This window comes from Sarcophilus harrisii, chromosome 1, assembly GCF_902635505.1.
Source record: "Sarcophilus harrisii chromosome 1, mSarHar1.11, whole genome shotgun sequence".
In the NCBI taxonomy this organism is placed as follows: Eukaryota; Metazoa; Chordata; class Mammalia; order Dasyuromorphia; family Dasyuridae; genus Sarcophilus; species Sarcophilus harrisii.
Genome location: NC_045426.1, coordinates 675,089,161 through 675,114,779, shown reverse-complemented (window position 1 = coordinate 675,114,779; position 25,619 = coordinate 675,089,161). Strand labels below are relative to the sequence as shown.

General features: G+C 37.9%; 1 protein-coding gene across 2 annotated transcripts in view; it reads right to left on the bottom strand.

Annotated features, from left to right (window-relative positions):
• Positions 1-25,619, bottom strand: part of GALNT9 (polypeptide N-acetylgalactosaminyltransferase 9) — a 286,077-nt gene that overhangs the window by 102,583 nt on the left and 157,875 nt on the right. For both annotated transcript variants that reach the window (XM_031948368.1, XM_031948369.1), the window contains one exon: positions 13,628-13,745. In XM_031948368.1, coding sequence (XP_031804228.1) covers positions 13,628-13,745 — 118 coding nt within the window. The remainder of the gene's footprint in view (positions 1-13,627; positions 13,746-25,619) is intronic.

Here is a 25,619-nt window from a genome sequence, read left to right as displayed (position 1 = left end):
TATATATATATCTACAGCTCTCTCTTCTTCTCTCTTTCCCTCCTCCCTCCCTTCCTCCTTTCTCTCTCTCTCCCCCTCTCTCTCCGTCTCTTTCTCTGTCTCTCCATCTCTCTATCTTTCTCTCTCTCTCCTCCCTCCTCCCTCCCTGTCTTGGGCTTTGGGTCTTGAATCAAGAATACCTGAGTTCAAATCAAACTTCAGACACTTAATAATTGTGTGACCCCCAAGCAAGTCACGTAATCCTGTTTGCCTCAGTTTCCTCATCTATAAAATGAACTAGAGAAGGAAATAGCAAATTACTCCAATATCTTTGCCAAGAAAATTCCAAAATGGGATCCCAAAACGAGCAAGCCACAAAAAATGTATAATGAAATGTAAGCTGAGAAATCTGATAGAATTCCCGACAGTTCTTGCTCCTTGAGGAAAGGAACTGGTTAATTTTTTTGTCTCTGAGTCTTCCGTGCTTAGCACAGTGTCTCATGCAGAAGCAGAGCTTCTTAACAACTTGTAGATTGATTAGATGATTGATTCAAGTATCAAAGAGTTTTCATAGGAAAAAAAGACTAGTTATTTTGCTTGAATTCAATGGGAAGAATAAGGAGAAATGAGTGCAAGTTTGAGAGGAAGATTTAGATTTGATGTCAAGAAAAACTTTCTCAAAGAAAAAGCTGTCCCATAGTGAAATGGGATACGGGAGAAAGTGAATTTCCATTTACTCTAATCTTCAAGCAAAGTCTCAGGGCTGCTATGGAGGGAAGTCTTGTTCAGGTATGGATTGGACTAGGTGGTTTCCCAAAACCCTGTCTGAAATTCTACCTTTCTCTAAAAGTATTAATTTTGTGGTTGTTATTGAGTCATGTCTGATTCTTTGTGGCCCCATTTGGAGTTTTCTTTGCAAAGATACTAGAGTGGTTTGCCATTTCTTTCTCCATTTTATTTTCCAGATGAAAAACCTGAGGCATACAGGGTTAAATGACTTGCCCAAGTAACATAGCTAGTAAATGTCTGAGGTTGCATTTGAACTCAGGTCTTCCTGACTCCAGGCCTGGTGCTTTATCTACTGCACAATCTAGCTGTTTCAAAGGCATTAATAGTTAATCTTAATGACAGTAATACTTTAAAGCATTTTAAGTTCACAAAACACTTTACAAATATTATTTCATTTGATCCTCACACCACTTGTAAGAAGTAGGGTGCTGTTTTTATTTCTATTTTACAGATATTACAAATGAGGCTGAGTCACTTGCCCCACAGGCTATGCCATCTAACTGCTTTTGTATTGACCTGGGGATGGCCATTTGAAGACATCGGATCTCCTTCAGCAAATCCATGCATGAATGGGTCAGTCCAAGAGAGATGGAAAAGTCAATAGATCTCCCCAAAGAGAGCTGAAAGATTTTTTTTACTAAAAAAGGGAAATAGAAATGTTTTCTTTAAAATATAATAGTTTTTAAAAGGTCTCTGCCTCCTACTTTATCTAAAGCTCCCATTTAGATAGTACAGCTTTTTCTGGCATGAAAATCTCACATAATTCTGCAGTGCTCCAGGGAAGGATTACAAAAACTCTTTAAAGTGGATGAGTAAATACACACTTGTCAATACAAGTCTGCATAACACAACTGGCCCTGGGCAGCTCCAGCTTTCCCTGAATAAAGAATACTGCACCACCTCCATTTGTAGTTATAGTTCAAATCTTACTGTGAAGCCATCTTCCCCTCTGTAACACAATCCTGCCTCCCCAACTCATGAATAAACAAACTCTATACCAGATTCATAACTACCTTTTTTTTCATGTCTGAGGTGAGCTTCACAAAACTGTCCTGGGCAAGCAGCATGAAAATTTATCTCAACTAAATCTAGAGTCAAGAAGATCTGAGTTCAAATTGGGTGTGATTTTGGACAAATCACTAACTTCTGTTTGCCTCAGTTTCCCCATCTGTAAAATGGGGATCATAACAGTACCTACCTTCTAGAGTATTTTCAAATATTTTTAAAACACTTAGCATACTGCCTGGCTCATAGTAAATGTTTTATAATAATAATTATTATTAGATAAATTTGTCTGGGATGGAAGAAAGAAGAAGGAAATAAGCATTTATTGAGCACCTATTTTGGGAGGTACTACAACTTTTTGGGTAGGGAAATAAGCCAGTTAGATTTCCACATTAGCAATTCCAATCTGACAGCTTGTGAAGGATGAGCTCTTGCTATCTGGGCAGTCAGCTCAAGTGTTTCTAGCTGCCGAAGGAATAAATGTTGCTGTCACCTTCTAAATGGTGCTGACATGGAACAAAGCCTTAATTGGTCTGCGTAGTTATTACCCTGTGTATGCTCATTCCCATGCTTGTGCACACACACACACACACACATACACACACACACACACACACACACACACACACACACTTTTCCTCCTGTAATATAGGAGAATTTCCTTTCTGATCTGCCAACAGGAAATCCAATGTGAAGAACTAACCTGATTACCATCTTCCTTCCAAGTACTGGGGCAGGAAGCCAAGAAGTATTAACTTATCTTTTGCACAAGAAAGCCAAGGCAAGGTTAGAACTGAGTTTGTTGCTCAGGCTGCAAGATGAAGAAGAAAATTCCATTCATAAGCCCATAGATAACTTTACAGAAAATAATAATTTTCCGACTTCTGGAGAATTGATCTTTAAAAACTAGATTGACCTTTTGTCTTACCTTCTTCCAGTTTTCCTGGTCTCCCTCAAGTTAAGTGTATCCAGAAGAAGCAGCCGCTTAATGGAAGGTGAGGTTTAAGGGATGTGACTGATAATATGGTCAAAGGGTCTTTCTTCTTGGTATTCTTGCAATTGCAGTTTTAGCTGAGGTTTCAACTTCAAGCCGAGCACCCTGATCACTTCTGAGTATATGAGCAAGTACATGATAGAAAGTGTTACAGTTTATGGGCACCATGCAATGTTTATGCCAAATGGGCAGATGCTCTTCTTTGAATGATTTCCAAAGTCCCTTCTTTTGAGAGTGCCTTTAACATCACCCACAAGCTAAGCTTCCATCAGTATGGCTATTTCATGCTAGAATACCATCGGATAATGTTTATTATGCTGTTCTTTGATGAAGCGCTCCTCTCTATTCAAGGTTACTGAGACTTCCAATAGCATCTCATCCTCTAGAATATACATCATCTTTACAGTGACATCCTCAGCTCCCTTCAACTCATAACGTCAAGAGGGCTTTACATTCAGAGTTCAAAATTACAATGCTGTCTTTCATAGAGCACTCAGCTCATTTGCTTTGGGTGGTTAGAAGAATATGCTCCAGAAAGAACATCTGCCCATTCGTTGTGATAATGCATCAGTTCATAGAGATCTCTCTCTCTCTCTCTCAGTGTCTGATGATTCACCAGTAAAATCCTGGTTGAGACAGAGCCTCAGACAGGGTTGAGTTCTCCCATTTCACTCTTGGCTTTGAAAACTCATCTGTAGCTCAGGCCTCCAGCTGTATCTTATAATGTCTTTCATGCCCCCTTCCCAAGCTGGCAATGATGAATCTTCATAGTTTATGGAAACAACACGTACTAGGGGAACAGACCCAAAGGCAACAAAACCAGGAGGGGACTGCTGGAACATCTTTGGGGTGAGGGTGATGCTATTCACAAATTGTTAAGAGCGTGCTCACCCACATCATTGTGCCATTAGTCTCTCCTCCTAACCCTGCCACTTACATACACACAGATGCAAGCTGAAAACAGCCTCTAGTGCTACAACCTGGCCAGAAATAAGGGACAGAGTGCAAATTTATATCAGCATTTAGAAGATGCTTTAGGTGAAAATTACATGCTTCTTAATATAAGCTCCTAACTTTTCTAGGGTAGAGAATATTGTACCACTAACAGTTATTACTTATAGAAATAAAATTCCATATCCTAGGCAGACTGTGTCAATAAATTCCATATCCTAGGCAGACTGTGTCCTGACTACCCCTAGTAACAGCTGTGTTCTTTGGTGTACAGGTCTACTGTGCAGTATTAGATGAGAAATATCCTACTGTGTACTTGACTTGATTTTGTAATCATTTTAACGGGATGGATAAATATATAATTGGATATTGATGTAGGGACAAATAGAAATACAACACATCTAGACAAAGTGAAGTGTGTGTGTGCACATGGTAGTGAGAGAATTTGATGTCGATACAGATAGATTTATATTTGTGTATCAATTAAAGTAGGAGCGAATAATGATTATGACATTGGTGTATTTACATCTAGATATTAATGCAATGGACTGGGGTTGGAGGAAGAAGAAAAGGACCAACATTTTCAGGTCAGAAGTCAGTCAATAAAAATTTATTAAACACTTACTATATGCCAGGAACGGTGCTAAGTGCTGGGGATAAGGGCATACCCATGGTACAGATACATTTTTTCATATCCAAAGAGCACAACAGTGTATGTGTGTGAGGTGAATGGAAGTGTATGCGTGTATGTATTTCTACATGAATTCAAACTAAAAAAGGAATCCCACAAAAATGTGTGACCAAGAGGAAAGCATGAAGAACAGTTGGTGATGTTACAACAGAGAGAGCACTGGGCCTAGAGTCATGAAGACCTGAGTTCAAATCTGGACATAAGCTCTATCTAGGAATAAAAGGATTGCCTAATAACTGTCACAGAACATGGACAGTAGGGAAGAAAAATATAAGGGGAAAGAGAAACCAAAACCAAACTTCTCTTTACGAAACCTTAATAGCACCACATAAATCATTCATTTTCCAAGAATAGTCTTGATCAGGATTCACATGGAAGAATCTTTCTCATCTTCAGGGGATCAGTAAGGTCTCTTTGGTTATTCTGGAACTTCCCATTTGGAAAGATAATTTTCCTCTCTGCAGCATCTCTCTTTGCTGTTTCTTTTAATCCCCTCAAAATCTGTCCCTCCCCAATACTGAAAGAGAAAAATAGTTGGTTTGTTGAAAACACTTGGCCAATGCAGAAAGCAAATAACTTTTACATTTCAAAAAAAGAATGAGAAGTAGGCACTATACCAGGTCCTAAGGATACAAAAAGAAGAGGAAAATAATTCCTACCATCAAGGAACTTATATTCTACTGGAGAGATATGACAAGGACATACAAATATAATACTGGGGAGGGAGGAAAGAGACACTAAGAAAAACATGACAAAATACTCTAAGAATATTTAAAGATACATACATATCTCTCTATATACATTTAGGAATATTTATATGGCTAAGTATTAATTATGGTAAGTTAAAGTTTTCAAAATTTCACAATTTTTTTCCACAAAATTTTCACAAACTCCAGTTTAGTTTGGAAAGTATATTAAAATGTAAAACTTGTCTTCCCCAGTGAATCGCCAACATGCTGTGTGTTTAACTGCCCATAACAGAAAGCTTCTGTAGAATACTGTAGACTTATAAAAAGTGCTCCATCGCCTCTCACATCACAGAAATGGGGGTTAACAAAAGGACATTTTAACCTTTTAAGGTCCTAGGATTCTAAGTCTGATCTTTTCAGGGTTAATTCTTTAATTATGGAAATGTGGGTGATAAACTGCATTATAGAGGCACTTAGTCAACTAATCAATTAATTAAAAGGCATTTATTAGGTATTTAATAAGGGTCAGCTGCTATTCTAAACTGAAGATACAAAGAAAAAGAAGGAAAGTCCCTGGTCTCAGGGAGTTTACTTTCTAATAAGCGAGACAACATCTATCAACCAACCAATGAGCATTTATATGCCAGACATTAGACCAGGCACTGGGGACACCAAGAAAGAACTGAAGTGGTCTTTGAGCTTACACTTTAAAGGGAATGGCAATAGATACATTAGTGTTATCTTAGAAAATAAATAAATAGTAGAAAGAAGGCAGTCTTAGAGTGGATGCACTCAAGGCTTGCTGCAGAGAGAAGATGGAATTGAGTCTTGTAGAAAGCCAGGGATTTTAAGAGGTAGAGATGAAAAAGGATGTTTTTTAGGCATAGAAGAAGTAGCCATGTGACAGATCCCTATGTTGGATGTGTTGCCCTTCAAGGAATTAGGAGACTGGATTTCTAAAACACTTATTAGCTCAAGAAGAGATGCAATGTGGACTAGTGGCTAAGGACCTGCCCTCGGAGCCACGAAGATGTGGGTTTAAGCTCTGCCACTGATAGACACTGAATGTGAGACCCTAAGTTCTCTGAGCTCCAGGAAGCTTTCCTAAGATTATAAATTGCAGATTTGAATTGGTAGAGGGAATTTCCTTACTAGAGTCTTTATATATTGAAGCAATCACAATCAGGAAAAATATGTATGGGCAAAAAAAAGAAAGAAAGAAAGAAAAAAATCAGGGATCTGAGCTGAATTTTCAAGGAAGCCAGGAATTCTAACAGAGAAGAGGAGAAAGAATATAAAAGGAATGAGGGACAACCTTACAAAGACATATGTAAAAGTCATGTATGGGGAATAGCAAATATGCCCACTTTCAAAATATACTAGATTATATACAGCTAATTTATTATATTTGAGTCTTAGTTTCAGAATCTGTAAAATGGGGATATTAAGACATATCCCCTCCTCACTGGGTAGTTGAAAGGAAAGTGCTTTGCAAACTTTAAAGGGTCATTGAAATGAGAACTGCCTTCATTACTATTGTTTGATGTTAGCTTGGTCTTTTCCAATGTGTATTAATACTTCCGCCATCATTGAGAATAGCTATTATTCTGCCTAAGGATAGGACTGGTGAAGAATGTATAACATGTTTCATACCCCTGATGTGCTGGGAAATAAATAAACTATAATCCATTAGAAAGAACTATTGATTTTTGTTTCCTGAATCATTTAAACTTAATAGGTTCATAATTTGGACCCATTACCAAAAATGAATTCAGAGACTATTCTGGCGCCACTGTATTGTGTTTATGAGCTCAGGATGCTCACCATTAAGTGCATTTGCTTTTGGTGCTACTGGTGCCTTCATTATAAATATGGAGGAGGCTCTGTGGAGACATTCCCCTCACTAAATGAGTGCTCTAGTGTTTTCTATGTCAGCCGTAAGCATGAGCTGTCCCAAGACCCAAGCTCAAAACATGGCAGTTGGTGTATACTGGTTGACTGGCCATTCCTCTCCATCAATTAGCCTGGAAGAGGAGGAGGAAGAAGAAAAGGACCAACATTTTCAGGTCAGAAGTCAGTCAATAAAATTTTATTAAGCACTTACTATATGCCAGGCACTGTGCTAAGTGATGGGGATCTAAAGAAAGGTAAAGGATATTCTCTGCTTTTATTGGAGGAGACAATATGCAAACCACTATGCATAAACAAGCTATAGATAGGCTATATTAGGGATAATCAACAAAGGGAAATCAAGGTCTATCCCACCTCCAGTCCTTGCCTCCCAAGTAAGAGTGAGTCAGACCTTATACCCCTGATCCTTGTCCAGCAATAACACCACATGGAGTTTTATTTTTCATCTACCACTCACTATTACTTCCATTGGCAATAATTTGCCACCATTTATTTCTCTTTCTTTGTTCATATTAATTAATCACTGGCTACATAGGAGAAAATTAACCCCCAATATCCTTCTGCTCTGATCACCACCAATACCAGTACCTAACCAACATTGGTTGCCCTTTCCTGTACCTTCTGGAATTCTAGTTCTTATATAAACACATATATTTTCTTCTGGATTTTTCATCTAGTAGTTCTCATCAAGACCTGGTTTCTCTTACTTGGCCCTATTCTTCACCACTACCTATACTTTTATCCACAATTCCCAAGGCTAGTCTCAAAGAGTAAATCTGGATGCTTACTCCTCCCCACCATCATTTCCAGACTCTCCCTTTATCATATAACTCTCTCTCTTCCTTTGAAGGTCACAATGTCTTAAAATTTCTACCCAATCTAGAGAAGCCATTGTCTACCAAGTCCCGAGTCTCTTTTCTTTTTCAAGAGTTCAGCAATTGGTTTACAATCCTTTCTGATTTCCCAGCTTATACCTTAATATTCAGGCACTTCATTATCCAGGGTGATGTTCTCAGCCTTCTCAAACCCCCAATTCTATGGTCTTCTTAAATTCCATGTCCTATTATATTTTATTCCTTCACAGTCACACATACATATTTATGGACTGCATCTCACTACTATTCACAAGAGTTCCACTTTTTAAATTAAAAATTGATTCTTGTTTCTGACCATAAACTCGTGTCATTATATCTTGCTCTATATTATATTCTTCCTAAACCCATTCTTTGTCCTCCTTAAGACTCTTTCCTCTCACTCTTTAGGACTTTCCTTCAACATTACTTTTTCTTTAACTTCAATTGGGTTCTTACTGCTGTAAGGCAATCTTTTGTTTTTCTGTAATTGATTCCCTTTATATCCACAAGAGGTTTTTCATATCTTCTCTATTCAAGTCTCCAACTTCTCCCCTTCTTCCCCTTTCTTTATCATTTTTATCTATTTCTCTCTTTAAAAATTAGGACCATTTGAAAGAGCTTCCTCTTCTTTCATTCTTTTCATCTTAAGTACTCTAGATATCATTCTAATTATCTTCTACTTTTCTTCAGTCTCTGACAATTAGATGGCTCTTCTTCTTTTTTCCCCCCTGAGGCAACTGGGGTTAAATGACTTGCCCAGGGTCACACAGCTAGGGAGTGTTAAGTGTCTTCAGGGCTGGTGCTCTATCCACTAGATGGCTCTTCTTTGACAAAACTACCCCCTCTACATGTATCCTTGATTCCAATTCCTTCAATATTTTCCAGAAATCTCAATAACCTTCTCCTTTAATCTTCAACTTTGCTTAATGACTGGTTTTTTCTCTATTATCATTAGATATAGTCAAGTGTCTTCAATCCATAAAAAACTTTTACTGACCCTAATATTGCCTTATGATATCCTTTTAGATCTTCCTTCCCTTTCCCAACCAAAATGCTGAGGTAGAGGGGAAACTTTTTGTGCTCGTTGCCTACCTCTTCTAGCTCTGGTTTGTGATGTATTGGAACAATACCAAGACTGAGCACAGAAATACTTATGCCAAGGTAATGTCTTTAAGCAAGGAAACATAAAGTACACAGAGATATACCCACAATGGGTTGTGAACCCATTGTTCTCCTAAGGCTTCTGATACATTGAGCTCTGCAGCTTCCAAAGTACATTGTCACTCCCTCTATAGCGGTCAGTGTTTACAATTATAGGGTCACTTATCTGGGTTGTCACCTGTCCCAATGAATCATGGTGTGATTCAACTCTGACTGCAGGCAGCTAATAATTGCTACCACTGTGATTCAGGTTCTCATTATTTCCTTTCTAAAGAATTTCCACAGCTTTCCAATAGTTCTCCTCACCTTAAATTTCTTCCCACTTCAGCCCATATTGCCCCCAAATGCCAAAATGTAACCCTTTTCCTCAATCAACTCTGTGAGCTTCCATTGCCTTTAGAATCAAGCAAAATCTCCTTTGTTTAAAGGACTTGTTTTAAAGTCCTTCACAACTCTGCCCCAAGTTTTCTTTCCATTCTTATTTGTATTACATTCTAGCCTCATGTAAATCTCTTTTTTCTCCTGCAGTCTCTAATCATGTAAACTGACCATCTCTATGTTCTTCCTGCGTGAACTATCCATCACGAGACTGACCAAAAAAAATGTCAAAGGATATACATTCAACTCTTCCTTGGTTATGTTACTAAGTAAAAAAAAAAAAAGCTATTCTTTGCCTCATTTCTTACCTAGCCCTAATTATTGAATGCGTGTTGCCTCAGTTGAACTAAGACTTGCTAAAGACCCAGCTTGAAAAGGCTGATCTGATAAAAGGAAGATCACTATTTTTGACCCCTAGGCCCGGATGGCTCAGGAGGGGAAAGTGAGGCAGGAGACTTCGAACAACCCTCTCTCACTTAAATCCAATTCACTTCCCTGATGTCATGGTCCTCTTTGAGAATGAAGGACAAACCAGAATAACGGTCACATTGTGTGACTACAGGCGTTCCATTTAATCCTTCTGAACCTCAGTTTCCACATCTATAAAATGGAAGTGAAAATAAATACATTTTGTCTATTGTTTCCCTTCAAATGTAAGTTTCTTGAATGCAAGAGCTATTTAATTGTTTTCGTTTTGTTTTGTGTGTTTTTTTGCTTTGCTTTTGCATCCCCATGATTGACCATAGGGTCTGCCCCATAATAGACACTTCAGAAATGGTTGATTATTTGAACTTGTACTAAATCCACAAAATCCAAGTCATTTATCTATCCCAGTAGGTTGTTATGTGAACTGGTAGAATGGATGCTAAATTGGGGTCAAGAGACCTGATGCTAGGGGCAGCTAGGTAGCGCAGTGGATAGAGTACCAGTCTTGAATTTAGGAGGATCTGAGTTCAAATCTGGTTTCTGACATTTAACACTTCCTAGCTGTGTGATCCTGGGCAAATCACTGAATCCTAACTGCCTCAGCAAAAAAAAAAAAAGACCTGATGCTAGTCTTGTTTTTGCCCCATGTAGCTGGGTAAGCCCCTCTCTGGATCCCTTAAGTCCTAATCTGCAAAGCGAAATCAGATTAAGTTATCTCTTGAGCTCCCTTCCAGCTCCTTCAGGTTAGTATGCATTTATCATGACCTGGAAACAGATACAGAAGCTGGGCTTGCCTCTGCAGGTCATGCTTGATTCTGGAGAGAGTTTGATACTCAGACTAGGAGAAATTGGGAGGAACCTCTGGGAACCAGAGCTTGTCCAGATACATACACACACACACTCACACACTGACTTACACACACATTTACTCATCACACTCACCCACACACAGTCACACATACACTCATACACAACATACACACACACTCACACACTGACTTATCACACACATTTACTCATCACACTCATACACAACACACACACAACACATACACTCACACACACACACTCACACACACAACACACACAAACTCACACATGATTTGCACAGAGCACCAGCCCCCTCAGCGAGCGCCTGCCACTTGGAAAGCTGCAGCAAGTGGCAGTGATGACTTTTTCCTGACTCCTGCTGCCAGGCAGGCAGTAGCTCTGATCACAGGCTACCCATTTGCTTGATTCAGTGACAGCAATTGCTCGGCGGTCCGTGCTTCCCTTACTCATCAGCTGCCTTGGAGAGTTTTCCAGGGCTGCTGATCTATTCTCTGAGCAGTCGTGTGGAAAGGGTTTTAAGTCAGCTCCGAAGCTCCTGGGGAAGGCAGACACCTGGACCTGGCCAGTCTCAGGCACGCCTTGGCTCTCTTCTCCGTCTGCAGGGACAGAGACATCTCACTTTCTGACTCTGGATTCATGGGCAGACCCAGGTGGCAACTCTGGCTGGGTGATGTGAGGCAGTCAAGTGCTCCAATGGGCTGTAGAGTATTAGAGTAGGAGTCAGGAAGGTCTGGGTTCAAATCTTAGTCAATCACTAGCTAGATAAACTAACTACTCTTTCTTAGCCTCTGTTTCCACATCTGTAAAAGCTCAATAATAAGAGCATTTATCTTCCAGGACTGTTGTAAAGATCAAGTGAGAAAACCTAAATAAAGCACATAAATGTGAATTATTATTGACATTTGAATGGTCTTATGTTGAAGAACTATTACTTACTCTAGGTCTACTGTGATTCTTGGTACCTAAAATTCCCATTTTTTTGGCTTAGAAAGCAAAGATGAGATTACTGTCCGTAGGAGAGAGCATGGTACAGTTGAAAAAGAACTCCATTTGGAGTCACTGGGTAAGGTTTCAAATCTTGCCTATGGACACTTATTCCCTGTGTGACTGGGCAAGACAATTAAATTCCTTTGACCTCAGTTTCCTCATTCACGACATGAGAGCTCATTATCACCAGAAGGGTCTTTACAAGACCATGTAATCCAACCCTCTAAACTTTCCTTATTTTTTTTGTTTTATTTTTTGTCTGTGTTTTCTTTTGCAATATAGTTAATATGAATATAGGTTTCACATGACTTCACATGTATAATTGATATCAAATTGCTTGCCTTCTCAAGGAGGAAGGAGATATGAGAGGGAGATGATTTGAAACTTAAAATTTTTAAAAAATGAATTAAAAATTTTGTATATAACTGGGAAATATTTAATGAAAAAAATTTTAAAATGTGTGATGAATACTTTTTTTGGAGAGCCAATAATTAGACATTTACCAGTATAAAAAAATTACCAGTATGTCCCTGGATTTATTTGATGATGAAAAACTAGTAAATGGTAAAATCAGGACTTACATTCAGACATTCTTATAAATGATCAGTTTAATGAGTTTTCTCTTTGCAGGGCATAGAGATTCTAATGCTGAGGTTTCTGGGGCAGAGCCAAGGGATCAGTCCTTGATTAGAGATACCCAGTTATATTAGGGAAGAGACCTCTTGTCTTCTGTCTTTACTAGTCTCGCCTGCCTTTTGTTTTCCCCTTATTCTTCATTCTGCTTTTCTCTCCATTCTCTCAGATGGCTAATAGACAGACCTGAGCCCACAGTCATTCTGAAAAAAACTACACTAAAAATCCTTAAACCAAAGATATTACATGAAATAATGAAGAGTGAAATGAGCAGAACAAAGAGAATATTGTATATAGTAACAGCAAAATTTTTTAGAACATTTTTGAGCGACTATGTCATTTGGTGTATTAGAAATATTCAAATCAAGTACAAAGGACCTTTGAAGAAAGATGCTATCTGGTTCCAGAGAAAGAACTGATAAATAAATAGAAGCATGTATAAAATGTTTTATACACACACACACACACACACACATTTGTGTCACATGGTAGCCATCTCTGGGGGTGAGGTACGGGGTGGCAAAGGTGGGGAAGGAAGGAAAAAAAATTTTAAGTACACAGTAGATAATAAAGAATAAATAGAAAGAAGCAAAGGAAACAGCATACCTTTAAAAATGATGTAGTATTTCTATAGGTTTTTAAAAAGTTAATAGCATGAAATGTAAATTTAAGTTCACTATAAAATGAATCTTCTTTTTATGTTGTTCTGTGTGCATGGAAATGTTGTGTGTTTGTGGTCTTTTTGTCTTTATGTATTTAGGTTCAAAATTAAGAAAAAAGCCCAAATAAACCAAAGCTATTTCTCCTAGAATGGGAAACCTGGTTTAATAGTACTCAGTGGAACTTATTCAAAAGAAACTTAAAAAAAATAAGAGAAATACATCACTATGTGCCCAATAGAATATACCAAATTCTGATAATTATAGAGTCTTAGAACTTGAATCATTGAGCCCATCTTTCCTTCAACAAAAAGGAATCCCCTTTGAAGAATTCTTGATATTGAGCTGATCAACTTCTGCTTTGATTTGTCCTGTATGACAGGGAGCTCACTACCTTATGAAGTAGCTGATCCATTTCTTGACTGTTCTAATTGCCAGAAAATCCTTCCTCACAGTAATCCAAAATTTACCTCTTTAAAACTCTTACTCCTTGGATCTCATTCGGTTTCCCCAACCCCTTGGACTTGGTCTCTAGTCTGTCTAACATGTGATAGCCTTTTTGAAGAGGAAGCACATAGTATGACATTCTGGTTACATCCTAATCCCATTGTTCCAAAAATGCATTTCTCTGCGGCCTGAATTTTGGATCCGCACCTCAAAGATGGGTCTGGTCAGCTCCTGTCACTTACCCTCATTCCTAACTCGATGTTTTCCCCACCGTACACCTCCATGCCCGGGTCAAGCAGACCGATGTCCCCGAAATACTCCCGGTCCACCACAAATGAGCAGCCAATCATGGCTGGAGTCCTAATGGGAAACAGAGGGAAACAAGGGGTGAAAACCCTGGGAAGTTACATTGCTAATAAGTCTCTGAGGCAGAATTTATGGTGGCAGTGAAGGACTAAGACATTACTACAAGAAACCAGAGAAGGATGATCTTCAAGAAGCCCAATCTTAATGACCAGTGTAGATTAGGCAAGGGATATGTGGAGACGATGCAACACTTTTTTTTCCAGGCTGTAAAAATTTAATACGACAGAAAACTTAAAATATAATTTGGTGGCTAAAGTTATTTCTCAGAAGTGTACTATCTTTTATGGAAAGGCAGATAACAACCTCCTATTAAAAATAAAGACCTAAAAATATCCAGAAGAACTCAACAAATATACTGTTGCAAGATTAGCTTGTTTACACAAAACAAACTGTTACCCACAATTACCCAGATATAATATTGATTCATAAAAGCAAAAAAAAAATGTTTTAACAGATGTTATTATTTCAAATACTCATAACCTCCAAGCTACATGGGATGAAGTTTTTAAAACGTGGAAGACGTGGACATCAAAGGATGTGATTGCTGCAGTGAATAGAGTACTGAATTTGGAATCAAGAAGGTAAGTTTAAATCTTAATTCAGGTATTACTAGCTGGGTAACTCTGGGCAAGTCACTTAAGCTCTTTCTGCCTCCGTTTCCTCATTTGTAAACTGAGGATAGTAACAGCACCTACTCCCCAGGGTTGTTGGGAAGATCAAATGGGATAATATTTGTAAAGTGCTTTGTATACCTCTGAACATCATACAAATTCTAGTTATGGTTCTTAATTTTTCTGCTAATTAATATTATCTCTTCTGTTTTGTCTGCTACTGAAGTTGTACCAACGATGCTTTCCCTGAGACTACAAGTGATTAGTTTATATCTGAATATTTTGGTATATAGAGGGCAGCATAGTGCACATAGTGCTGAGTCCAGAGTTAAAAAGACTTGAGTTTTGGAGCAGTTAATTGGTGCAGTGGATAGAGCATCAGCTCTAAGTCATGAGGACCTGAGTTCAAATGTGTCCTCAAACACTTAATACTTCCTGGCTGTGTGACCCTGGGCAAGTCACTAACCCCAATTGCTTCCACAAAAGTAGTTGTAGATGCTGGGCTAGTCAACCAATCTTTGTCTGACTCAGTTTCCTAAACTGCAAAATGGGAATAATAATAGCACCTTCTACCCCCCAGGTTGTTGTAAGGATAAAGTGAAATAATATTTGTAAAACACTTTGTAAATCTTAAAGTACTATATAATAGCTAGTTGTTGTTATTGTTATTCTTCTTCTTCTAGTTCTGTCTGCTACTGAAGCTGTTTCAAAGATGTGCAATGACCCTATAGAGAATGAATTTGCATCTTGGAAGCTAAATGATAGAGTGAGCCTGAAGTGAGAGAGATATGAATTCAAATAAGGCCTCAGATACTTTTTCATCTATAATATGGGAATAATAATAACATATACTTACCAAGGGTGTTGTGAGAATCAAGTTAGATAATTAGAAGATGCTTTATAAAGTGCCATAAGAATGCTACCTACTATTACTCTTATTTAATAATAATAATATTTTTCTATCTATGCAAATAGTCTGTAGAACACTAAATATAAAGAGCTGAGAGCAGGATAATGACTTGCCCCAGAATTCTTGATATGTAGATGAGAAAAAGTAGGATAATAAAAAGAAAATCAGAATTATATACCAGAAGCTCAGGATCCTTCATAAAGCAACAGATAGATTACAAATACCCCAACAATAAACACATTCTTCAAAACATCTCAGAGAATTCAACAAATAAATAGAATTGGAAACATATGATTATCACTGAAAAATACAGTTGCTCCCAATTGTTGGAACAACATCGATTCCTAAGAACAATGATTCTGATATATGCTCTCATCCCCAAATACTCATCTTCTCCAAGCTATATGAAATGGAGAACTTTCAAAATGCAGAGACTGAATAGAAGAGATCAAATCCACGTGGCTACAAGAATAGATACGTATCATTATCCCCATCATCCTGTCTGCTACTGGAGATGTCCCAAGGATGCTTTCAGGGAGCTTGTCAAAGATGGGCTTACATCCCAATTCTTTTATCCAATTGCAAAGGGTAATTAATTTTGTTATACACCTGTGCAGTAGTCCACAGAATATTAAATATAAAAAAGACTGCAGGATCTGAATGCCCTTGAAAAGGAAGAATGACATGGATAACAGCAATATTAGTATATTTTTAACATGGTGCTTTATGGTTTCCAAAATAGTTTACATTTATTAACCCATGTGATCATCAGGACTTCCTGTGAAGGAAGGGCTTTGAATATGCTGATCTTTTGCAGAGGAGAAAGCTAAGGATGGGACAATTGAAGAGATTTGCCCTAATTGTAGGACCCCTGAACTTTTAAAGTTATTCAGTACTCATTGAATTGTCAAATTTCAGGGTTAGAAGGACATCAAGCGATAGTGTAGTCCAACACATACCTGAATAAAAATAATATTAACTGACCTTTTTTAAAGCTCTACAAATCTTGAAAACAGCTTTCAATAATAGGAGTTAGCATTTTATATCCTTTTAAAGTTTTCATAGTGCTTTTCATTTTTTTCTCTCATTTCAGTCTCATGATAACTTTGGGAGGCAGATGCTATTGTTTTCCCACAGCGGATAGAGCCCTGAGCCTGGAGTGAATAAGACTTGTCTTCCTGAGATTTAATGAGGGCTTAGACACTTACTAGCTGTGTGATTGTAGGCAAGTCACTTCACTCTGTGTGCCTCAGTTTCCTCATCTGTAAAATGAGCTAAAGAAGGAAATGGTAAACCACTCCATATCTTTGCCAAGAAAACCTCAGGTAGAGTCATAAAGTGTCAGATTGGACTGAACAACTGAATGTTACAATTGAGGAAACTGAGACAGTCAAGGGTCAAATGATTTACCCAAAGTCACGTAGCTAGGAAGTATCTGAGACTAGATTTTAACCTAGGTCTTCCTAATGCTGAGTCCAGCATTCTACCCACTGTACTGTTTAGCTCATTTGTTCATCATATCAGCCACATGAGGTAACTATTAGTTTTTCCATTCAACAAAAATGGAAATATTAGTTGATAGAGTTTGAACATCTTCCCCATGGTTAAACAGCTAGTAAGTGTCTGAGGCAGGAGTTGAACTCAGGACTCCCTGATTCTAATTTTTACAAAATCCTTGACAAGTGGTCATCCAAATTCTGCTTGAAGATTTCAATTGATGAGGATTTTACTATCTCCCTCCCAATACAGCCTAAAGTAATTTGGGGTAGTCCTCGTTGTTAGAAAGTTTTCACCATCTTTGCCTGTTTAATTCCCAAATAATCATTAAAGGCAGGATTATATAGTGGAAAGAGTTCTGCCTTCAAAATTAGAGAAGCTGGGTACAAATCTCATTGCTGATGCTTATGACCTGAGACATCAGGGGCAACTTTTAACCTCCTTGGGCCTGAATTTCTATGTCTATAGGATGAAGAATTTGGACCTGGATGATATCTGAGGTACCTTCGAGCTCTGGAATCTATGATTTCTTCTGAATAATTCCATAGGAAAAATCAGTCAAATGCATTGCTAGACACAGTGAATAGCATATAACTGAGTCAATCAGCTTTTTAATGGGTCCTGGGGCAGTTGGTTGGCAGTCTAAAAATGCTATGAACATGGAGGCCTTCAGCAGCCTTGCCAAAGACTCATAATACAGCTGGTTGTTGATGTCCAGATCACGCTAAGACTACTGGGGTTTGGGGGGTGATGACTCACCGTAGACTCACCCTAAAAGAACAAAGCTTGATCTTTTCTTGTTTTTTGTCCTGTTCGATCCTGCCTCAATCATGTAGTCATTAAGTGTACACATTTATGTTGACCATCTCCTCTAATATGTCTTGTGAATTCCCTCACCACTTCTCCGCATTAAATCTCTCCACATTGAAAATAATGGCAGAAAATTGGTCTTGACCATAATTTAGGGAAAGTCATTCTGTACCCGACAACTGGGAAGTCAGGAGTAAATGCCCATCAATTGTCTAAGAATAACAAGGGCATTAAAAAGCGATTACCCTTTTATTTGTGCAAGGATCCAATTTGTTCTGTCATTAGATTTTGGCCGCAAAACTCACACTAATGAAATTTTAATACTGTCTTTGATTTTTAATAGCAGGGTTTTACTGGTTAAGTTATATTTCATCAACATACAACAGGCGTTCCTCTTTTCTTTTCTTTCTTTCTTTTTTTTTTTTTTTAATAATCTCAGGGTGATCTCTGATGAATTGAAATGCCAAATCCCCTGCCAAGACTATTACAGCCGGTAATGATTTTTTTATTATTGCTCAGAGCTCCAAAATAAACTTAAAATAAATTCATAAAGCAATGGAGGCTGAATCAGCTGGCACAGCATTTATATGCATCAGAAATACCTGCTGTGATTAAAGGTCTGGTAACTGACAGCTCAGGATGACAAGGGCTGATGCCAAATGCCAGTTAAGAGGGTTCAAGGTAGAAACTAAAAGTGTTTATTAAGTGCTTACTATGTGCAAGACATCGTGCTTGGTGATGGGGATACAAAAAGAAGACATTTTCTCTTTCTCTAGGAAGGTACATATTCTCTTTTTCTTTTCCTCCTCTCCCTTTTCCATTTTCTTTGTTTTTGCCTTTCCCTTCCCTCCAGCTCTGGACACTGTATTTTTCATATAAAGGGAGTTTACCCAATGTTTGTTGAATTGAATTAGAAAGCCCTGGGAGATTCCAGGGGGAGCTATCTGAGTAAGGCTGGCGTTCATTAATAGGACACAGAAGCTTAATAACTTGCCAAAGGCTGTGGAGAAAGGCAATAGGCAGGTATAGAGAGAGTTTGGGCTTCATGTTTTGGTTTAGGGATCTAACCTTTCTTGGAGGGATATTTCCTTTAGTGCTAAACTACATTTGGTTTAGAGACTTTCATTTCATTCTCTCTGCCATGTGTCTCCCTCTGCTCCTGTTTCTTTGTCTTCCCATTCTTTGTCTATCTCCTTCTGCCTTTCTCTTTCTTCTTTGTCTTTCTTTTTCCATTTTTGGTCTTTTTCTGTCTTTCTTCCCTCTTCCCTTCTCCCTTCATTTTTTGTCTTTCTCTGTTTCTGTTCACTTATTTATCTTATGTTATGCCTCCTTTTGTATCTCTTTTCCCATTCTCCGTCTCTTTCCCCCTCTTTTCTCTTTCTCTTCTTTTCTCTACTCCTTTCTCTTCCTTTTCTTTTTTCTTTCTCCCCTTTCTCTTTGACTCTCAATTCAGTGAGGGGAAGGGGGAATCACCTGTCAAATTTCTACCATGTGGAAGGTAGGCTCTAGGTGCTATGGACAGGGACAGAAATTTTTAAAACTCCTTCTCTAAGGCAGCTTACATTTCCCTTGGGGTGGCTGATGCAACAGAGACACTGATAAATACATGCAAGTTATACAACGTGATTTCAAGATTAAGAGATTAGCAACAACTGGGGGAGATGAGGAAAGGTTTCATGTAGGAAGGCAGAATCTGAGCTGTGCTTTAGAGGGTGCTAGGGATTTTTACCAGGCAGGAAGGAAAAGGCAGTAAATTCTAGATACAAGACTCAGACACAGGAAATGAAGAAATACAATTTATAGGTTGTGGGAGTTAAAGGAAGGGGAGGACAGAAAAAAATGACACTATAGTCAGAAGTCCAGATGACTGGAAGGACCATTGCGCCCTCAACAGAAATAGGGAAGTTTGGGGAAGTAGGGTGGTTTGGGGAAAATGTAACAATTCCATTTTCAGAGATATTGAGTTGAGATAACAATAAAACAGGCAGTTGACTAAAGGCTCTCAAATTTAAGAGATATTAGGGCTGGGCATAGAGATTTGGAAGTCATTAGCATCGAGTTTGTGGCTGGGATCTGGGAGGTGGCCTTGGTTGAGATTGTAGGGAAAGAAAAGAAGAGGCACCAGTACAGAGCCTTCCTTGCCCTCCCTTTTCCTTCTTTTTCTTTCCATCCTTTTCTCTTTCTTTTCTTTTTCTCTTTCGTCCTTCTCTCACTCCCCCTTTCAATCTCTCTTCCAATTTTTTCTTTTGCTTTCTTTCTCTCATTTCCTCTTTTTCTCCCATCTCTTTCCCCCTTCATTCCTCTTTGCTCTCTCTTCTCCTTTCTCTCTTCCCTTTCTTCCTCTTCAAATTCCCCTTTATCTCTCCCCTCTTAACTCCTTTTTCTTTCCCACTAACATTCGTATTTTTCCCCTTCCCCCTCCTCTTTTCTCTCTTCTTTTTCTTTCCCCTTCTTCCCCCTCCTTCCTTCCTCTTTCTCACTAATGTTCCCTTTTCTCTTTCCAATCCCCTTTTCTCTCTTCCCTTTCTCCTTTTTTCACTTCTCCTTTCTTTTTTCCCTCTTTCTCCTTCCTCTTTCCCATAAATATTCCCTTTTTCTCTCTTTCCCCCTTATTCCCCTTTCTCTCTTCCTTTTTTTCTTCTCTCAATACTTCCTTTTCTTTCCCCCTTACTCCTTCATCTTTCCTACCAATATCTTCTTTTTCTTTTCCCCTCTTTCTCCCTCATTCACCTTTCTCTCTTCCTTCTCTTCTTTTCTCACCTCCTTTCTCTCTTTGCTTTCTTCTCTCACTTTCTCTGTCTCGTCCCTTGTCCCTCACTTTCTCCTCTTTCTCCCTTATTTCTTCCTCTTTCCTACCAGTATCTCTCTCTTTCTCTCTTTTCCTTCCTTCCTTCCTTCTTTCTTTCTTTCTTTTTTTCTTTCTTTCTTTCCTTCCTTCCTCCCTCCCTTCCTCCCTTCTTTCCTTCCTCCCTTCCTACCTTCCTCCCTCCCTTCTTTTTCTTCCTTTCTTTCTTTCTTTCTTTCTTTCTTTCTTTCTTTCTTTCTTTCTTTCTTCCTTCCTTCCTTCCTTCCTTCCTTCCTTCGTTTGTTTCTTTTCTTCCCTTAATTACCCTTACTCTATTTCCCTTTCTTTTACCTTTCACTCCTTTCTCTTCTTTACTCTTTCTTTTTCTTCTCCCTCTTTCCCCTCCACTCTTCCTTTTTCCTTTCCCCCTCATTACTTCCTCATTTCCTCTCATTTCTGGCTCTGTCCCCTTTGTATTCCTTTTCCCTCCTACTTTACTTCTCAATCCCTTCCATTTCTATTCCCTCCCTGCAAAGGTCAAGACTGATGTAACTTCAGTATAAGTCTGTGGTAGGAGCCAGTCTCCTGGGGCATGGACAGGTAGTGCTAGACCTTGGCTTCCACAGGGCTCTTGGGGAGGGATGGTGCAGGCTAGGCTTTTAGCCAAGAGCTTGATAGCATTTCTTATCTGTACCTCAGCAGCCTTCACTTATCTAGCCAAGCCAGGGAGCAATCTCGGGGATTTGGAAGCAGACTTGTAGAGGTGAGAAATCTGCAGCCCCAGCTTTATCTTCTAGAAAAGCCCTGGGGAGTCACATCTGCCAAAATAGGTTTTGGGGAGAGGGAGGAAGAGAAAGAAAGAAGAGCAGGTCTTAAGTCCCAGGCCAGAGTAATCTTTCAGACAGGAACACTGGAGAGTGGGAGGTCTTCCCAGTTTTCCAGAACATTGAATGCTGTTAGCTTGCTAATACATCAATTATGTTTGCTAATGCTTCAGCCAAAGGAGGAATTCAAAATTGTCATAGCCTAGTCCTGAAGCATGAATACCCCTTCCCCAAATATTCTGAAGGAGAAGAATAAATGCTTGCTCCCTCTCCCCATTTCATTTTCCTCTTTCCCTTTCTCTCCTTCCCTCTTTCATCCACCCTCTTTTCCTTATTCCTCTTTCCTTATATCTTCTTCCCTCTCCCTTTTTTTCTTTTCTCCTCCTATGTCTTCTCCTCCCTTATGCCTTCCTTTTCTCCCATATTTCAGTCTCTTTCCTTCTTTACCAGCCCCACTTGCCAAGGGAAAATATTTTTCCCTAAGTTCAAACTTTAACAATTCTACCCACTCTTTCTTTTGCTTACTAATGAATAGTAAAAAAAAAATCTCTGAAGCCAATAGGCAAATAGTCTGTTTCAAAATAGAGGCTCAAACCCTAGCTGGAATTCCTGAATCTAAAAGGATTGGAGTAGGAGGTAAATGAAAATCCAAAAAGCAATTCTCCTGATTATCTCCACTCCTCAAGAGACAAACAAAAACTATAGGCACAATAACAAACTTTGGGCAAATCATAGCATCTTGCATAAGTTTCCCATATTGTTGAATTGTCACTTGACATCTTTGGGGGCTCAGTTTCTGTATTTGAACAATGAGAGATTGGCCTAGGTTGGACGTTTTTAACTAGAATTGTGTCCTGCACCCCTTTGACAGTTTGTTGAAGCCTCTGGAACTCTTCTCAGAATAGTGTTTTCAAATACACAAAACTATGTACATAGGAAATTAATATATCTAAATAGTTATCAAATCTATCTCTTTATCATCCATCTTTCTGTTAGTTATCATCTATCCCTCTGTCCATCTATCCATTCATCCACCCATGCATCCATCTACCATTCATCTATCTATCATCCATCTATCTATTATGTATCTATCATCTATTTCTTTATCCATCTATCCATTCATCCACCCATGTATCCATCTACCCATTCATCTATCTATCATCCATCTATCTATTATGTATCTATCATCTATTTCTTTATCCATCTATCCACTCATCCACCCATCCATCTGTCCATCTATCTATTTTATTATCTATTTTAAATGTTCATGGACCCCAAATTAAAACCCCCTGACTTTATTGTTGTTCAGTTATTTAAACTCTTTATGATTCCATTTAGGGGTGGTTTTTTTTGGGGGGGGGCAAAAACTCTAAAGTAGTTTTCACTTTTATCTCGAGCTCATTTTACAGATCAGGAAACTGAGACAAAGAGGGTTAAGTCCAGGACTACACAGTAAGTGTCTGAGGCTAGATTTGAACTCAGAAAGAAGAGTCTTTCTGATTCCAGGCCTGACAGTTTATCCATTGTCCCTTAGCTACCCCCAAATGAGGTGAACTCTAAATTATTTCTAAATATATTATAAATGTACTTAACATACATTATATATTCTATCACACACACACACACACACACACAAAACAATTTTAGTATCACAGATTTAGACCTGGAGAGATAGCTCAGAGGTCATCTAGGTTAAACCTCTCATTTTAGAAACAGAACAAGAAACCCAGAGAAGCCTCTGGATCACTGAATAGAGTGCTGGACTTGAATTCTGGTCAATAGGGATTCAAATCTCACTTCTACTCTGTGACCTGGGCAAGTCACCTTAACTTTTCAGTTCCTCATTTGTAAAATGGAGATAATAATGGTGCTGACTTCCCAGGGATATTGTGAGGATAAAATGAGATAATGTATATAAGGAGCTTTTCAAACCTTAGGGCACCATTTAAATGTTAACTATTATTACCATTTTATTTTCTGTCAAAGCAATTGGGGTTAAGTGACTAGCTCAGAGTCACAGCTAGAAAGGATTAAGTACCTGAGGCTGGATTTGAACTCAGGTACTCCTGACTTCAGGGCTACCATCTAGCTACCCCCAAATGTTAGCTATTATTGTTAACTAAGTAGAAGCAGGATGTGGACCTCCACTTCCTGCCTGCACATTCAACCTTCTTTACTATGTATCACACATATGGAGGTTAATCAAACCCGCTACTATGTAACCTAAGGTATGGATAAATGACTTGGCTTTTCTGGGATCTCGGTTTCTTCATCTCTAAAATGGGATAATAATACTAAGAGAATATTATGAAGAAGAAAATACTTTGTAACATTTAAGGTACCAAAGAAATATGAGATATTAAAATAAATATGTTGGAATAGAAAATTATGTTAATAATATAAAATAAATATATTATATAAATGTCTAAAATAATGATGTCTAAAATAAATAAAAATATACAACCATAGATTTATGGTCTACCTTGCTGATGTCATATACTGGAGTGTGTAAATGATTACTCCTTACATCATATCTTTATAATTCCTGTAATGGATACTATTTCCAGACTTCTATGTTAGATACATAGGGATGGTATAGTAGAAGGCATGCTGGATTTGTACTCATAGGACATGGAATTAAATCCTGGCTCTGCCATTTACTACCTATGTGATCCAGGACAATTTATTTCTATTCTGTGGGTCTCAGTTTCCTTATATATAAAGCAAGGTTATTGGAATAGTTGATCTCAGGTCCCTTCAGGCTCTAGATCTAATCTTGATTCATGATTCTGGAAAATTTCAAAATCTAACTATATTATATAAGGAATAGAAGTAGATTTGTTAAGAATACAATTTTGGAATATCAACTGGAGTGAAATTGTACCATTAGCTTCAATAACCTATCCCACAGGGACTATAGGTATTAAAATGGAATCAAACCTTAAGAGTCTAATAGCTTAACTGTCATTTTGGAGAGATTTAATTGTGATGGCTGAAGAGACACTGTGAAAAGACCAAGAAAAAGGATTAAGAGAACATTTCCTGAGAGAATGGTCTTTAAACCTTATCTTATAATGAAACACAAAGAAAGTTCTTAAGAAAGGACTTTAATTAGTATCCTGAGAGAACTGAATGGTGGGACTGTATTTCCAGAATTGAAAAAGCAGATGTAGTCATGATTAAAAGCAATTTTGACCAAGATATAATGCTCACAGCTAATATATTTTAAATTATTCATATCTTTGTTATGTGGCTTTCTATACTGTTAATAAATAGTATAGTCAATAACCTAGATGTTTATTTATATTTAGGAGATTGGGAATTGGATTACATAGACTATATATTTAATACAATTATATTTTAATATAATTATCTCATATTTAATATTTATATGTTCAATAAGGAACACACAGGTTTATATATTATTTATAATATTGTGTGCATATTCACACATATGTGTAGGCATATATATACATATGTGTGTACATATAACACTTTGTTATATGTGTATATACACACAAATACACACATAGAGTATTCTAAAAACTATTCGTCAATAAACACTTATTAAACTCCATTTATGTAAAGGCACTATGCTAAGCACTGAGGATTCCAAGAAAGGCAAAAGACAATTCCTGCTCTTAAAATGCTCATAGTCTAATGAGGAGACCTGAAAGCAATCGTGAAGAAACAAGATATAGACAGAATGAATTGGAGATGAAGTGCAATCTATAGCTTTAATAGATTTTAGTTTAATTTGAATACTTTTACAGTTTCAAAAGCTTCTATATGAAAAAGAGAGGAAGCCAGGTGGTGCTATAGTGCTTAGGCTCATCTTCCTGAGTTCAAATTTGGTCTCAGAAACTTATTAGCTCTGTGACCTCAAGTCAGTCACTTAATCCTGTTTGTCCCAGTTTCCTTATCTGCAAAAATGAGCTGGATAAGGAAATGGTAAACCGCTTCCGTATCTCTGCCAAGTAAACTCTAAATGGGGTCATGAAGAGTTGGACATGACTGAAAAATGATTGAACAATAATAATATGGGACAGAAACAGAGACATAAGAGACATTAGAAAATATACAGACAAACAGAGAGACAGAGAGATGAGACACAGTGAGATGAACAAATATATAAGGGTAAATGAAGTATCTCCAGTTAATGAAAAAAGTAAAGTTGCATTGAACTCTATCTACTCAGATGAATTTTAATAGGGAAAAATATAAAGTTTTATATCTGGGTTCAAAAAATCAACTTCCTAAGTAGTAAGCAAGGGGAGATATAGACAATAATTTGTCTGAAAAAGATCCCTAGATTTTAAAGCATTGCAAGTACAACCTGGGAGTCCAACAACCTGGAGGTTTTAAGACAAGTTTAAAATGAGCAAATAAAATAACCTGCTGTATTAAGAGGCAGAATTTCTAGCACTAAGG